General features: G+C 44.8%; 1 protein-coding gene across 6 annotated transcripts in view; it reads left to right on the top strand.

Moving 5' to 3' along the window:
• The window catches only part of LOC143283979 (protocadherin Fat 1-like), a 270,559-nt gene that overhangs the window by 209,851 nt on the left and 45,516 nt on the right, over nt 1-15,192 (top strand). For all 6 annotated transcript variants that reach the window (XM_076590469.1, XM_076590468.1, XM_076590466.1 and 3 more), the window contains 8 exons: nt 3,256-3,377; nt 4,939-5,159; nt 6,358-6,553; nt 7,338-7,749; nt 10,654-10,862; nt 12,020-12,164; nt 13,296-14,374; nt 14,634-14,793. In XM_076590469.1, coding sequence (XP_076446584.1) covers nt 3,256-3,377; nt 4,939-5,159; nt 6,358-6,553; nt 7,338-7,749; nt 10,654-10,862; nt 12,020-12,164; nt 13,296-14,374; nt 14,634-14,793 — 2,544 coding nt within the window. The remainder of the gene's footprint in view (nt 1-3,255; nt 3,378-4,938; nt 5,160-6,357; nt 6,554-7,337; nt 7,750-10,653; nt 10,863-12,019; nt 12,165-13,295; nt 14,375-14,633; nt 14,794-15,192) is intronic.

Genomic DNA, 15,192 nt, shown 5'->3' with positions numbered 1-15,192 from the left:
CAACCTGCCTCATGAAGCATCCTCACATCAGTCCACTGCTCATCCTAGCTTTGGCATACACACAGTCACTCACCCAGCCTGCCTCATGAAGCATCCTCACATCAGTCCACTGCTCATCCTAGCTTTGGCATACACACAGTCGCTCACCCAACCTGCCTCATGAAGCATCCTCACATCAGTCCACTGCTCATCCTAGCTTTGGCATACACACAGTCAGTGAGTCACTCACCCAACCTGCCTCATGAAGCATCCTCACATCAGTCCACTGCTCATCCTAGCTTTGGCATACACACAGTCACTCACCCAACCTGCCTCATGAAGCATCCTCACATCAGTCCACTGCTCATCCTAGCTTTGGCATACACACAGTCACTCACCCAGTCTGCCTCATGAAGCATCCTCACATCAGTCCACAGCTCATTCTAGCTTTGGCATACACACAGTCAGTGAGTCACTCACCCAACCTGCCTCATGAAGCATCCTCACATCAGTCCACAGCTCACCCTAGCTTTGGCATACACACAGTCACTCACCCAACCTGCCTCATGAAGCATCCTCACATCAGTCCAGGAGATACAGACACCTAGTTTTGGTGTCAGTCAGAGTGTTGTTAGCAACACACCCCAATCCAGACATGCTTTGCTTCCATGAAGCTGCAGGGCTGAGTGAAAATACCCAAAATAATGTCAGGTCCCAAGATTCCAAACTCTCAAGATTCTGTGATATTGTTGGCATCAAATAGTAGATTTTGGTCTTGACTGATCATAGGGTTTGGACCTTAACTCGATTTGAATAGTGCACCACAGTGTGAACTTGATAAACACACACACACACACACACACACACACACACACACACACACACACACACACACACACACACACTTACTCACTTGTTTTTATCTGTCCAGTGTTGTAGAACCTCTGAGAACATTTCTGAAAATGTTTTGGTTTATTCTCAGTCTGTGAAGTGCATTTCGAGTGAATGTGAAGTGAAAGGAAAAAGAAGAATGACAGTAAGTGCTTTTCCTCAAATCAGTAAATCAACAACAACAACAAAATGAATGTGATCAAACTGATCTGGACAAATGTTTTGTACTTTTCAGAAAGGGAAAAAAAAAGATTATTTTCAAAAGCTATGTTGTTTTGGTGCTAAAGATGCATAACAGTGATTTAACAAACTGCTTTTGCTGTCAATCTTAATCATCTGTGTTATAATTCTCTCTTAATTTGTTTTGTTTTGTTTTTTTAATGTAAAATATTCTCAAACTTAGAGTGCACATATATTTTTCTTCTCATTTTGTTGCGACTTCATAAAGTAAAATTTCTCATCATAAGTACAAGGAAAATAATTTTTTTAACAATCCAGTAAAGTCTCTCAGTCTCTGCCCACCTGTATATCTGTCCTCTGTTGCCTCTCTGTCTGTCTCTGTCTCTGTCTCTCTCTCTCTCTGTTGGTCTGAACATTTAGAAGCTTGTGCTGAAAGTGAGCTGCATTAACAATATGGGGACACCCAGTTCATTAGAAATCTGAAAAATGAACATGAATAAAAGATAGATCGATGATGACAGTAATAATGGTAATGATGGTGATACTACTACTACTACTACTACTCCTAATAATAATAATAATGATGATAATAATGTGACTTTATATATTGCTTACCCTCTAGCTCTTAAGTATTCTCACGCCTGACTGTGTACTGTTGATAGTTTTCGCATCTGTTGGATAGACGTCTTGATTTATTATCTATAATATGCCACTTCAGTACCATGAACAGCCGTTGCCAAAAGGAGACAACAGTGAGTGTCTGTTTATACAAGTTAAGCTATGGAACATTGATAAGACACACATATAAAACAAACAGTCCCAGGTATCAACTGTCCATTTGTGTTAAGACAAGTGTATGGGAAAGCTGTACCCAGTTTATTAGCTGGAAGAGGAAGTTCCAGTTAAAAAAGAAAAGAAAAAAAGAAGAAGAAAAAAAGAAAAGGAAATGTGAATGTTTGTATACAGATTTTAGCCCAGGAACATTAATCCTGCTCTCAGGCACACTCGTAAAACAGCCACGCACATCAAAAGCCTGTTTGCATGCACAAGTTCATATGGGGAACAGCATCCAGTATGATTCAGAAGAGGAAATGGTTATGTATGTGTATATCAAAAGTCCATTTGCATATGCAAATGCATCAATGAATTGCATCGAATAATTCAAAAGAGAAAAATGAATACGTAAGTGAATGAATGAAAAATGATAATAGTGAGTGCTGATGACATCTGCACTGGTTTTCTGTGGAAGTTTAAATCATCACTATTTATGAGGCTGCAGATATGTGTGAACCAAATAGCATATATGTGTGTGTGTGTGTGTGTGTGTGTGTGTGTGTGTATCTGTATTATTGTTCACTAGCTGTCACATGAATGCATTTTTGCCTGTGTTTAACTTTAAGCAAATTATAAACTCTTAAGCATATAGCTGCTCTGTATTAGTTGGGGTTTTTTGGGGTTTGTTTTTGTTTGTTTGTTGTTTTTGTACTCTATGTGTTCCGGTGAAAGACTTGTAGAATTGAACTAAACTGAAAAGAGAGAGAGAAAGAAAGAAGTTTTTTATGAACAAACCATAATGTACTGTAAAGTACCTACTCACCCCTTCTTTGCACAAGTTTCACCCTTTGCCATTCACAGGATCCTGATCCCATAACTATTTCACCATAATAAAGCACTGACTGGGCATTTCATCTATGCATGAGAAGTCTTTTGTTAAGCTATTGATATCACTTAGGATGATCCAGTGCCAAGAGTTTAAAGTTCAACTGCATAAGATTTGTTTTGCAGCATACTGGTGAATGTTATTGACATTGTTAACTGAATGTCTAGGGACATATCTAGAGTTTTTCTGCAAACAGTTCAAAACGAAGTGTTAGATACTGAAATGTAATACTACATTATGGAGTGACATCTTGATCGCACTTGGTTTTTCTTTCAGTGACACCTCATGCAGGCGTTCTAGTCTCTGTATTTGGATCTAAATCTGCACAGCTTTGTAAAACAGCATGATCACAAATAGCAAACTGAATTATTGTTATTTCAAGATTTTTTTTTTTTTCAAAGTAGGTTGTATGCGTTTACAAAGGTATATTTCCCAATACACTGGTGTGTTTTTTTGGTGCCAAAATAGGTTGGGGGCTGGGGGGCACCTTACTAAATACTGGGCATTTTTACAAGGTAGTTTACAGTCTATGTGTGTGTGTGCAGGTCTGATACTGGTGGCTGGGCAGCTGGACCGAGAGAGCCAGGAGAGTTATCAGCTGGTCATCAGGGCCAGCGATGTCAGCTCTGCCAGTTACTCGGACATGACTCTCTCCGTTCTCCTACAGGTAGGCAACATTGTTTCATGCACCCCTTTGTTCTCCAGCAGGAAGACAACTTTTTCAAGTTACTCTGACTGTTCTCTTACAGGTACAGAGATGCCAACTGTTTGTGTTGCAGTTTCACCATACTTTGTTATCCTCGATCGCGGTTTGTTATGACGTTACGCCAATTTCAAAATTGTTCCGACAAGTTCACTTTCAAATACCTAGCATAGCCACATGCTTTCCTGTCGTAACATTACCCAGATGCTGTCGACCTATTAATCACGCGGCCAGGGCAGACACTAATAACCTTAGTCTCACATGATGATGCTCAGCTAATCGCGTGCGTGTTTACTTTGAAACAGCATTGAGTGAACCAGTCACCTTAATCGTTTGCCCGAACAAGAGAGGATGTAGCTGAATCAAGTTGCGTCTCAGTCAAACAGCGTCTGTGCCTGGTGGATTAAGCTAGATAAAATGTATGTTTGATGATGTGGCTTGGAATCCGTTTGTACCAAATTCAAAATTTTCTTACCAAATTTCCTGGTTGTTCCTACAAACACTTGACAGGGGTTGCAGCGTTTTCAACATTCAGCACTTCTCAAGATTTTATCAAAGGCAAATTTCATACACTGTTTGTTTTGGAGAGTAAAGTCATTGATTGATTAACCTTTGACCCCATTTGGAGCATGGAGGATTTCAGGAGGGAAAAAGCAAAATAGCAAGGTTAACCATAATGTTTGTATCAATTAAAGTTAGATAAGATAAGGGTGAACATTCCTTCATCTGTGTCAACATGTCCAATGCAACATTGCAAATTTCGATGAATGTACCAAGTCTCAACAGAACCAGTTTTGCTTAGACATTAATATTGGACATAGATATTGATCAGACAACAATCTTTTAATCTTTTATGATATTTGACATACAAATTTATCAAGCAACATTCTTTTATGAATATCAGACAAAAAAAATTGTGCACGTTTTTTTTTTGTTTTGTTGTTGTTTTTTCAGGTTATGGGTGGTGGGGGTGGGGAGTGACATGAGGATGCAGATTGCAACAACTTACAATCAGTAACCATTGGACCAAAAACCATTTTCACCCCACCAGAATAGAAGCACAGTTGTATTTTCATTCTTTTTTTTTTCTTCTCCTCTTTTTTTCTTTTTTGTTGCATGAGTTATCATGATTCCCATACTAACCCACACATGAACTTTTGCTCTCTCTCTCTCTCTCTCTCTCTCTCTCTCTCTCTCTCTCTCTCTTTTACAAAATGGAAACAGGCTCATTACTTGCTCTATGGCAACATTTGTATACTACTCCTGAAAGAAGAGAGAAGAAGAAATGACATGATAGCACAACTGTTTCCAAAAACAAAAACGTAATTGCAGGAACTGTTATGAACTAAAATCTTTGTCTACTTTTTCAGTTAAGAAATGTTGTGTCCATGATGTTGGTCCCTTCCCCCTTTTTTCTCGGTATTTTGTGTGTCTCAGATGTATGTACCTCCTTTGCTAACAGGCAGGTGGCCTTGCAGTAAAATATTTCTGAGTTCTGAGGTCTCTCTCTGTGTCTGTCTGTCAGGACGTCAACGACAATACGCCCATGTTTGACAGCCTGCGCTACACGCACACGGTGTCGGAGGTGGCACGTGTGGGGACGTCCATCCTGCAGGTGGCAGCACGTGACGCAGACGAGGCGGCCAACAGTCTGATCCACTACAGTCTGGCGCCAACCTCCCCTGACAGCACCGACCCCCAGCACTTTGTCATCAACTCCGAGACAGGGGTTATCGCCCTACACAGGTCAGTGGTGGCAGTGGTGGAGAGTTTTGATACGGTGCCTTGGAAACTAGAGCTGAACGTAAATGTATGATGGTAATATGTGTTTATATAGTGTTTACACTTTGGCTCTCCGACAGGTAGACAACTCTGAGACAGGGGTCATCGCCCTGCACAGATGAGTGGTGGTGGTGGAGCATTTTGATGCCGATCCTTAGAAATGAGAGCTGAAGCTAAAGATACGGTGGTGATGTGTGTTCATGTAGTGTTTACACTTTGGCTGTTAAGGGCTCATTCCTAACAACACATGACATTAGTAAGTGTTGCCTGCAGACGCCCAAAGTGGTGAAGAGACAAAAAAAAAAAAAGAGAGAGAGATTAGCCTGCACACACACTCCTCCCCCACTTCTCCCTTCTTCCCTCCCCCGCTGCCATCCCTCCTCCTCCCGGGCACGCATGCATGTGTGCATGCATATGCACATATTCATTTTTGATCCTTTTGGAAAGCTATGAATCCACCACTCTACCACTGATTGGCTTTAAGGCATACCTCACGGGAAGAAAAATATGAATCTACCACTCTACTGACTTGTTTAGTAACATACATTACAGAGGGAAGTCTATGAATCTACCACACTACAGACTTGCTATGAAGCATACCTTACAGAGGAGAGGTTTGAATCTACCACTCCACAGACTTGTTATGAAGCATACCTTACAGAGGAGAGGTTTAAATCTACCACTCCACAGACTTGTTATGAAGCATACCTTACAGAGGAGAGGTTCGAATCTACCACTCCACAGACTTGATATGAAGCATACCTTACAGAGGAGAGGTTCGAATCTACCACTCCACAGACTTGCTATGAAGCATACCTTACAGAGGAGAGGTACGAATCTACCACTCCACAGACTTGTTATGAAGCATACCTTACAGAGGAGAGGTTTGAATCTACCACTCCACAGACTTGTTATGAAGCATACCTTACAGAGGAGACATATGAATCTACCACTCTACAGACTTGCTATGAAGCATACCTTACAAGGGGAATATCACTCTGCTACTGACTTGCTATGAAGCATACCTCACAGGGAGAAAAATTATAAATCTACCACTCTACTACTTGACTTAGCATGAATGGTATGCTATGGTGGAAAGCAGACATTCCATGAAACAACATCAATCATGCCACGGAGGAAAGTCTGTGCTGTGTGCATGCAGATCTCTGGACCACGAGGAGCAGGCAGAGTTCACTTTCCTGGCGGTGGCCACCGACAGCGGCATGCCAGCGAGGAGCAGCACGGCCAGGGTCAAGGTCATTGTGCTTGACCTGAACGACAACGCCCCCCGGTTCGCGCAGCCCTCCTTCAATTGCTACATCACCGACCAGGCCCAGCGGGGTCAGCTGGTTACCAAGGTCAGAGTGTGCACAGTGTGGATGTGTTGTATGGGTGTGTGTGTGTTGTTGTTGTTGTTGTCTTTATGTGTGTGTGTGGTTTGTGTGTATGCATGTGTGTGTGTGTTGTGTAAGGAGCGGGGTGTATTTTGTGCATGTGTCTGTGTTTGTGTATGGTGTGTGGTGTGTGTGTATATATGGTGTGTTTGTGAGTGTGTGCGTGCATGAGAGAGAGTGTGTGCTTGTGTGTGTATGGTGTGTTTGTGTGTATGTGCTTGTGTGTGTGTGTGTGTGTGTGTGTATGGTGTGTTTGTATGCGTATGTGGTTGTGTGTTTGTGTTCAGTGTATGTGTGTGTGTATGTTGTGTATTTAAGGAGCAGTGTGTGTGCATGTTTGAATATTCGTGCATGCATGTGTGCATTTGGATAGAAGGTTGTGATTTATGTGGATGGGGTTCATGTACGGAGAGAGTTTTTTTGTGTGTGTATGCGTGTTTGGAATGGCCCTAGTATCTGTATGTTTGACAGACAGAGCACTGTAAGCTCAAATTTACATAAATGAAAAAAAAAAAATCAATACATACAAAGAAAGATTATACAGGCTTTTATTTTGAAGGATTTATGTTTAATTTATGTTGCTGTTAAAATTTCTTTTATAGTCGCTTTTGGAGAGAGTTGGATTGAGTGTGTGTGTGTGTGTGTGAAAAGAAGTGTGTGTGTGCATGTGAAAAGAAGGGTTTGAACAAACAAAACTTACCTCAAAGAAAACATCAGCAACAAACAAACAAACCATTGACCCGTACAGGTGACGGGCATCGACGTGGACGCCTCTGACAAGGGCAAGCTGCTGTACTCGATCATTGGGGGCAACGAGAAGCAAGCATTCAGCATCCGGTCCCGTTCGGGGCTCATCACAGTCTCGGAGCACCGCCAGCCCGAGTTCGGCCCCGCATACGTGCTGAACGTGTCGGTGAGCGATGGGGTCTACACCAGCTTTTCCCGCGTGGCCATCGGGGTCCGGAACACCAACCGGCACGTCCCCCGCTTCACCCAGCAGCAGGAGGGCTACCACGCGGAGGTGTCGGAGATGATCTCCGTGGGCACAAGCGTGGTCAGCGTCTCGGCCCTGGACGCGGACCGGGGGAACTACGGGATGCTGACCTACACACTGCCCAGTCAGCGCATGGCCATGTACTTCTCCATCGATGCTGATACTGGTACGTTGTTGCTGATGGTGGGGGTGGTGGTTGTTGTGCTTCTGTTTTTGTGTGTGGGTGGGAGGGGGTGGGATTCAGGTTTGTCTTGCTTATCTTGTCTGTCTGTTATTTGTCTGATTTGTTGAGACTATCACGCAGGTTCACGACATGCTTGTGTGCAGATATAGGTGTGTGTGTTTGTGCCTAAGCTCACATACAAACATGCACCTGTACACACCATCACAGTCTCCTCCCTCCCACCCTCGTCTTCACCTCAGATGCATGTATGATTTCTGTCTGAATCTATTGTTGTCATTATTATGGTTGTTGTTGTTAGTAGTTGTAGTGATGGTAGTAATAAGGGTACTCACTCATGTGGAAAGAAGAGACGATCCCCAAGGATTTCAAAGATGCATCTGTCATTCACTTGTACAAGCAAAAGGGGAACTGGCAAGCCTGTGATAACCATCAGGGCATTTCCTTGCTCTCCATCACAGGCAAGATATTTGCCAGGATCCTACTAAACCGCCTCACAGCACACCTTGACCAAGGTCATTTGCCTGAGAGCCAGTGTGGATTCCGGAAAGAGCGCGGAACCACCGACATGGTGTTTGCTGCAAGGCAGCTGCAAGAGAAATGTCAGGAGCAAAATGCTGATCTGTTCTCCAGCTATGTCGACCTCACTAAGGCCTTCGACACCGTGAGTAGTGAGGGACTGTGGAAGATCATGGCCAAGTACGGATGCCCTCGGAAATTTATTTCCTTGGTCAGCCAGTTCCATGAAGGCATGCAGGCTCGAGTCCAGGACAATGGCGAAACATCTGCTCCTTTTCCTGTCACAAATGGTGTCAAGCAAAGCTGCATCCTGGCTCCAACACTGCTCAGCCTCATGTTTTCTGCAATGCTTACTGATGCCTTCAGAGATGGCGATGTTGGAATTGGCCTAAAGTACCGAACAGATGGCAAGCTATTTAACCTCAGAAGGCTTCAAGCAAAAACGAAGGTCATGACAGACATCATCAGAGACTTTTTGTTTGCTGTTTTCTGCAATGCTTACTGATGCCTTCAGAGATGGCGATGTTGGAATTGGCCTAAAGTACCGAACAGATGGCAAGCTATTTAACCTCAGAAGGCTTCAAGCAAAAACGAAGGTCATGACAGACATCATCAGAGACTTTTTGTTTGCTGATGATTGTGCCCTCAACGCTGGATCTGAAGCTGACATGCAACTCAGCGTCGACAAGCTTGCCACTGCCAGCAGGAACTTCAGCCTTACCATCAGCACAAGGAAAACTGAAGTTCTCCATCAGCCAGCCCTAGGGAAACCCCACGTTGAGCCCAACATCACAGTCAACGGTCAGAGACACAGTGCGGTGGAGCAGTTCACATACCTTGGCAGCACACTGTCACGAAATGCGACCATCGACGATGAACTGAACGTCAGGATTGCAAGAGCAAGCGCAACCATTGGTAGACTCTATGCAAATGTCTGGAACAGAAGAGGCATTGGTCTTGAGACCAAGCTAAAAGTCTACAGAGCATTAGTTCTCCCCACACTACTATACGCCTGCGAAACTTGGACAGTGTATCAACGACACGCCAAGAAGCTGAACCACTTCCACACAACATGCCTCAGGAAGCTACTGAACATCAAGTGGCAAGACAGGACCCCAGACACGGAGGTGCTTGCAAAAGCCACCCTTCCCAGCATCTTCACCATCCTGATGCAATCCCAGCTTCGCTGGGCTGGACACGTGGCGCGCATGCCAGACCATCTGCTGCCCAAAAGGCTCTGCTATGGTGAGCTGCAACAAGGGAAGAGATCACACGGAGGTCAGAAGAAGCGCTTCAGAGATACTCTGAAAGTCTCTCTGAAAGCGTTTGATATCAACCCTGACTCATGGGAGGAGTCTGCAGTGGACCGTGACAAATGGCGCGCTGCTGTGCACAAAGGCGCCAAGTTTTGCGAGGCCAACAGGACTGCTGCAGCTGTTCAGAAGAGGCAGGCCAGAAAGTCACAGGCAAACAAGCTCCCTGACAATGGTATGCCTGTCTTTGTCTGCCCCAACTGTCAGGGAACATTTCATGCGCAGATTGGACTATTCAGCCATCTGCGCATTCACAGATAGATTCATGAGCATCCCCCCCCAACCACCACCACCCTTCCCCCATCCCCCAGCTGGATGACAACGATGGTCATCATTGATCTCGATGGACACACACCACCACCAGTGATGGTAGTAATAAGGGTATTACCTTTACTGTTATTTGTACTGTTGTCACCACCATCATAGTTAGTCATATCACTGTAGTGTTATCAGAACCAACATATATAGAAGAACTGCTGACACAGACGGTGGACAAATGAAACACAGCACATAGTATACACACAAATTATAGTATACACACAAATTTGATGCTTTTTCTTCTTTTTATCTTTGTAATAATACCAATAAATGTAACTGCCTTTTTTATGACAAAATTGTCTACAAATGTTGCATACACATCCACTACCCTTCCCCATATGCCTTTTTCACAAGGGAAATAACTTCATACTCTTCAAGGGAAATCAGTCACTTCATCATGATTTCAGAGGAAATAACCACCTCTCTCATTTGCCTTGTACTGTTGTCACCACCTTCATTTTTGGTCATATCACTATAGCATAATCAGAAGCCACAGGTATTCACAAGGAAGATTTTTCTTTTGTTTTTTCCAAACCGGCACTCAACCCCTAAAGTGCCAATAATGAATAATTGTCAACATTTTGACCTTGTGCATCAAATGGAAGAAAAAGAAGAACTCTGTACTGTACAAGTGAAATCAGTTGCTTCATGTTGCTTTTAGAGTAATAACACATCCTGCCTTGTTTACCTTTATACTCAACAAGGGAGTTAACTCACTGAATTCATCCGATATGTGCAGGGGAAATCACCACCCGTCAGATCCTGGACCAAGAAAAGAAGAACCAGTTCCAGCTGACGGTGGCGGCCACAGACAACGGCGGTCAGATGGGTTTTGCTACGGTGACGGTGACAGTCAGGGATGAGAATGACAACATGCCGCAGTTCTTGATGGAGGAGTACCGCGCCAACATCCACTTCAATGCTTCCATCGGCACTACCGTCATCCAGGTGGGGGAGGGGGGAATCGTATACCCTATACTTTATTTCACTGGTTTGAGGGGCACAATAGCCGAGTGGTTAAAGCATTAGACTTTCAATCTGAGGGTCCCGGGTTCAAATCTCGGTAACAGCGCCTAGTGGGTAAGGGGTGGAGATTTTTCTGATCTCCTAGGTCAACATATTTGCAGACCTGCTTGTGCCTGAACCCTCTTCGTGTGTATACGCAAGCAGAAGATCAAATATTTCACGAAATACTATTTTGGGATGGGGTGTGGGGGGCACAGATTTTCCTTTTTTTCAAAATTCCACCGTACTGTTTTGGAATGTTTTTCTGTCTGATATTTCTTTCTTCAAAAGTTGTGCTATGCTTCAGTGTCACAAGGTCTACTTTGTGAGAATGATCCTGTTTCCATAACCCACAGATTGCTTTCAACAATTAAGGATTACAGGGTATCTAACATGCCTATCATATCATCTGTATGTTTTTAAGTCACTGGCAGGTCTGCACGTATGTGGACCTGGAAGGTCAGGTGAACTTACCTCCACCATTTAGAAACTGGAAGGCTGTCAAAGCCAGACCATCACAGTGGGTCTTTACATCGGTTGGGTATCTGCTTCCTTTTCTTTGTTTTGTTTTTTTCAAAGCAGATTTGGTGTAGTGAATATGGATCAATCCTCACGCCTTGACACCTCTTTGAAATTGAACCTGAAACTCTACCCTTAACCTTCCAGATGGCAATTCTGGGATTCTTCTTCTTCTTCTCCCTCTGCAACGCTCATGTTCACTCATGTAGATAAGTGGGCTTTTACATGTTTGACTGTTTTCACCCTGCTTGTAGCCAGTCATCTGCGCACCCACAAAGCCCAACCCACCCACCCCCAGGATGACTAGATGGTCCTCGTCGATCCCGACGGACGAACCACACAGCCAGCCATATTCCTTTTACAGGGGTGTGCATGCTGGATATGTTTCTGTTTCCATAACCCACCGAACGTTGACATGGATTACAGGAGCTGTAACGTGCGTATTTATCTTCTGCTTACATATACACACGGAGGGGGTTTCTGGGAGTCAGATTCAGGGCTCTTAGATATGACAGTCAGTGCTCCAAAGCACTCAGCTATGGCACCTGTGTGGTATGAACCAATGAAAATGACTGTTCCAGGTGAAGGCAGAGGATGCTGACCTGGGAGCCAATGGTTACGTCCGATACATGCTGCACTCTGGAGAGGATCCCAGCATCGCACAGCTCTTCTCCGTCAATGAGGAGACAGGGGACATCACTGTCAAGGCCAGTCTCACCTTTGCAGGTGTGTAGACTTATTCAGTGTCTCCCCCCCGCCCCCACCCCCCACCCATTTTTTTTCTTAACACCTTAAGGTGGCAGGACTTGCCTGATATCTCACTGAAAAAGGTGTCACAGCTATTCTGCAAATATGTCATGCATCAGCAGATTCAATGGAGATTACCTTTGCATTTGTTTTATGGAGATCACTTCGGCAGATGTGTCTGCTGACATTTATCTGAAGCTTAATAACTTTCCACTTTCTACCAGAATGATGGACAAATCAGAAACATAGCTGTGTATCCAGATGTTGAAATGTTGGTTGGAGGATATATCTACTGGTGTAGGTCTTCTACAGTTTGTCTGTGGGTGAGTCAGAACGGATATTACAGCATCTGGATAAGTAGCTGTGGTTTTTTGGTCGATAATTCTGGTGGAGAGTGACACGACACCAGACTGTCAGAACGCAGGAAAGGTTCTGAACATCCACTTGATTTTTTTGTCAGTAAAGGTGCAGAGGTCTACATACCTGAGTGACTCGCACATTTTTTTGTTTTTTTAAGCACCTCAAACAACAGAACTGTGATTCTGCAGTATATTTAGCCTTGCAGAGTGTTTTGTTATTTTCCTGGAAAATAGCCTAGTTTCAGTTTTGTGATTCAAGGCAAGGCAAGACAAGAAGTTTATTTCACATGCTCACCTGTTCAGTGTGTCTGTAGTTTCTTAAAAAAAAAAAAAAAAATGTGTTAAAAAAAATGAAGAGAGAGAGATAGAGAGCAGTGTGTCTGTAGTATTCTATGATTTTCTGCATGGTTTAACAAATGATTACCAGAAATTCCTCTCGTCAAAAGAGAAGCTAGTCAGGGATACAGAGGGGAGGTAACCTACTTCCGGGAGGTTATCGGCCGTAGCTACTTTCGTTTTCTCCGCATAGGCTGATAGTAGTTTGCACAGGACAGGAATCAGACACCCTGCCGGGGTCACGGTAAGTATGTTGGATAAACGTAATTTTAGGAAAACAATTTCCGTTTTGTGTTTGTTGAATAAGATGTACCAGATAAAAGTGTATCTAAGAGCAGAGCTGTTGTGAGTTTCAGTGAATAAGATGTACCAGATGAAAGTGTATAAATCTAAGAGTGTTGTTGCTGCGTTTCAGTGAACAAGGTGTACCAGTTCTTCGTGAGGGCCAGGGACCAGGGCCAGCCGGTGCTGGAGAACCACGTGCCTGTGGAGATCCTGGTCATGGGGTCCCAGGATGCGCCCCCAACCTTCCCCTCCCCACAGAGCGTCTTCTTCATCCAGGAGGATGAACAGGTAGGGGGGGTAATCGCCACACTGCGTGCCGACAGCCGCCACTCCCTGACCTACACCATCGTCCCTGGCATGACCAACTCCACCAACAACCCCGCCTCCTTCTCCATCGACAACTTCGGTCAGATCCGGATCGTGCGGGAGCTGGACAGGGAGATCACTCCGGCCTACATCCTGGCCCTCAGGGCGCAGACGGAGACCTCGCCACCCCTGGTGGCCCACATGCACGTGCACATCCAGGTGCGCGACGTCAACGACAACTACCCGCAGTTTGAGTCCCAACCCTACAGGGCCACGGTGGTGGAGAGCTCCGAAGTGGGGACCCGGGTCATCCAGGTCAAGGCCACCGACGCTGACCTGTCGCGGACGGTAAGCTACTCCTTCGGGCCGGGCATGGAGGCAGTGGCCAACGTTTTCTCCATTGAGAAGACGACGGGCTGGATCAGTCTCCTGTCCAAGCTGGACCGAGAGACGAAGAGTGAGTATAACCTGACGGTGGTCGCCACAGACACTGGGGTTGACTCCCGCATCGGCGGGGGCCGCGGGACCCGGCTGACATCTACCACCAACGTCATTGTCACCGTCACCGACTTCAATGACAACGCCCCTCGCTTCGACAGACAGCAGTTCTCCACTGCCGTCAATGAAGGCGCCCTCCAGGGCACGGTGATCCTGACCTTGACCTCCACGGACAAGGACACGGGGGTGAATGCTGACGTAACATACTACATCGTGAGGGGGGACCCCCTGAACCAGTTCCAGATCCACTCCAATGGGGAGATGTTCGTCAACAAGGCACTGGATCGAGAGACACACCGCTTCTACAAGCTGGTGGTGGCTGCCACTGATGGGGGGTTCGTGACCCACACCAAGGTCATGGTCACCGTGCTGGATGACAACGACAATGCTCCCGAGTGTCAGGAGGTGAGAGGCCTGCAGTAGTATGCCTTTAGTGTAGCACATGGGTTTGTGTGGGTTTTTTTTAAGTGTGTTGGGTGTCCCTATCACACACACACACACATGTACACACGAACAGCACACAGGACCTCCATTAAATCATTTGTCATCATGTTTCATTCATATGTATGTTTTTTGTGCCGTTCGCTGCTGAAACGCAATTCTTCAATTTAATGATTCACCGTTGCATGCATGTACTGATTACACATACATTCTTATATTTCAGCCGTTTGTGGACGTGATTGAGAATGAGAACGTGGCAGTGGGCAAGCCAGTTGCTCACATCCGTGCCTCGGATGCAGATGAAGCGGGCACCGTGAATGCCCGTATTCACTACACGCTGTCTGGAGAGGGTGCCGACATGTTCATGCTGGAAAAGGAATCGGGTGGGTACCATAGTCAGTGGCTGAAAAAGAATAGAGTCTTTATTACCAGTTGTACTGGGGTCAGAAGGAATATTGGGAGGGAATAGTACATCAAGGGTGCAAACGTGAATCGGAAATCATACGAACACAAATTATACAGTAGGACTTTTTACACACATGCAGAATGTGCATGATGTCACACACACACACACATGCATGCATGCATGCACACATTTACACACACACACACACACACACACACACACACACACTGGATTTCAGTTTTATAAGAAAAAGAGCATGTAGAAATTGAGTGAAAGTTTGTAACATTAGTAATCTGAATCAAAATGTGATGATGAATTGTGGGTAGGATTTTTTTTTTTTTTTTAGAACAGCTTCAATATGTATTGTTTATGGCAT

Source organism: Babylonia areolata, chromosome 7 (assembly GCF_041734735.1).
Source record: "Babylonia areolata isolate BAREFJ2019XMU chromosome 7, ASM4173473v1, whole genome shotgun sequence".
Taxonomy (NCBI): Eukaryota; Metazoa; Mollusca; class Gastropoda; order Neogastropoda; family Buccinidae; genus Babylonia; species Babylonia areolata.
This window is presented reverse-complemented; position numbering and strand designations above follow the sequence as displayed.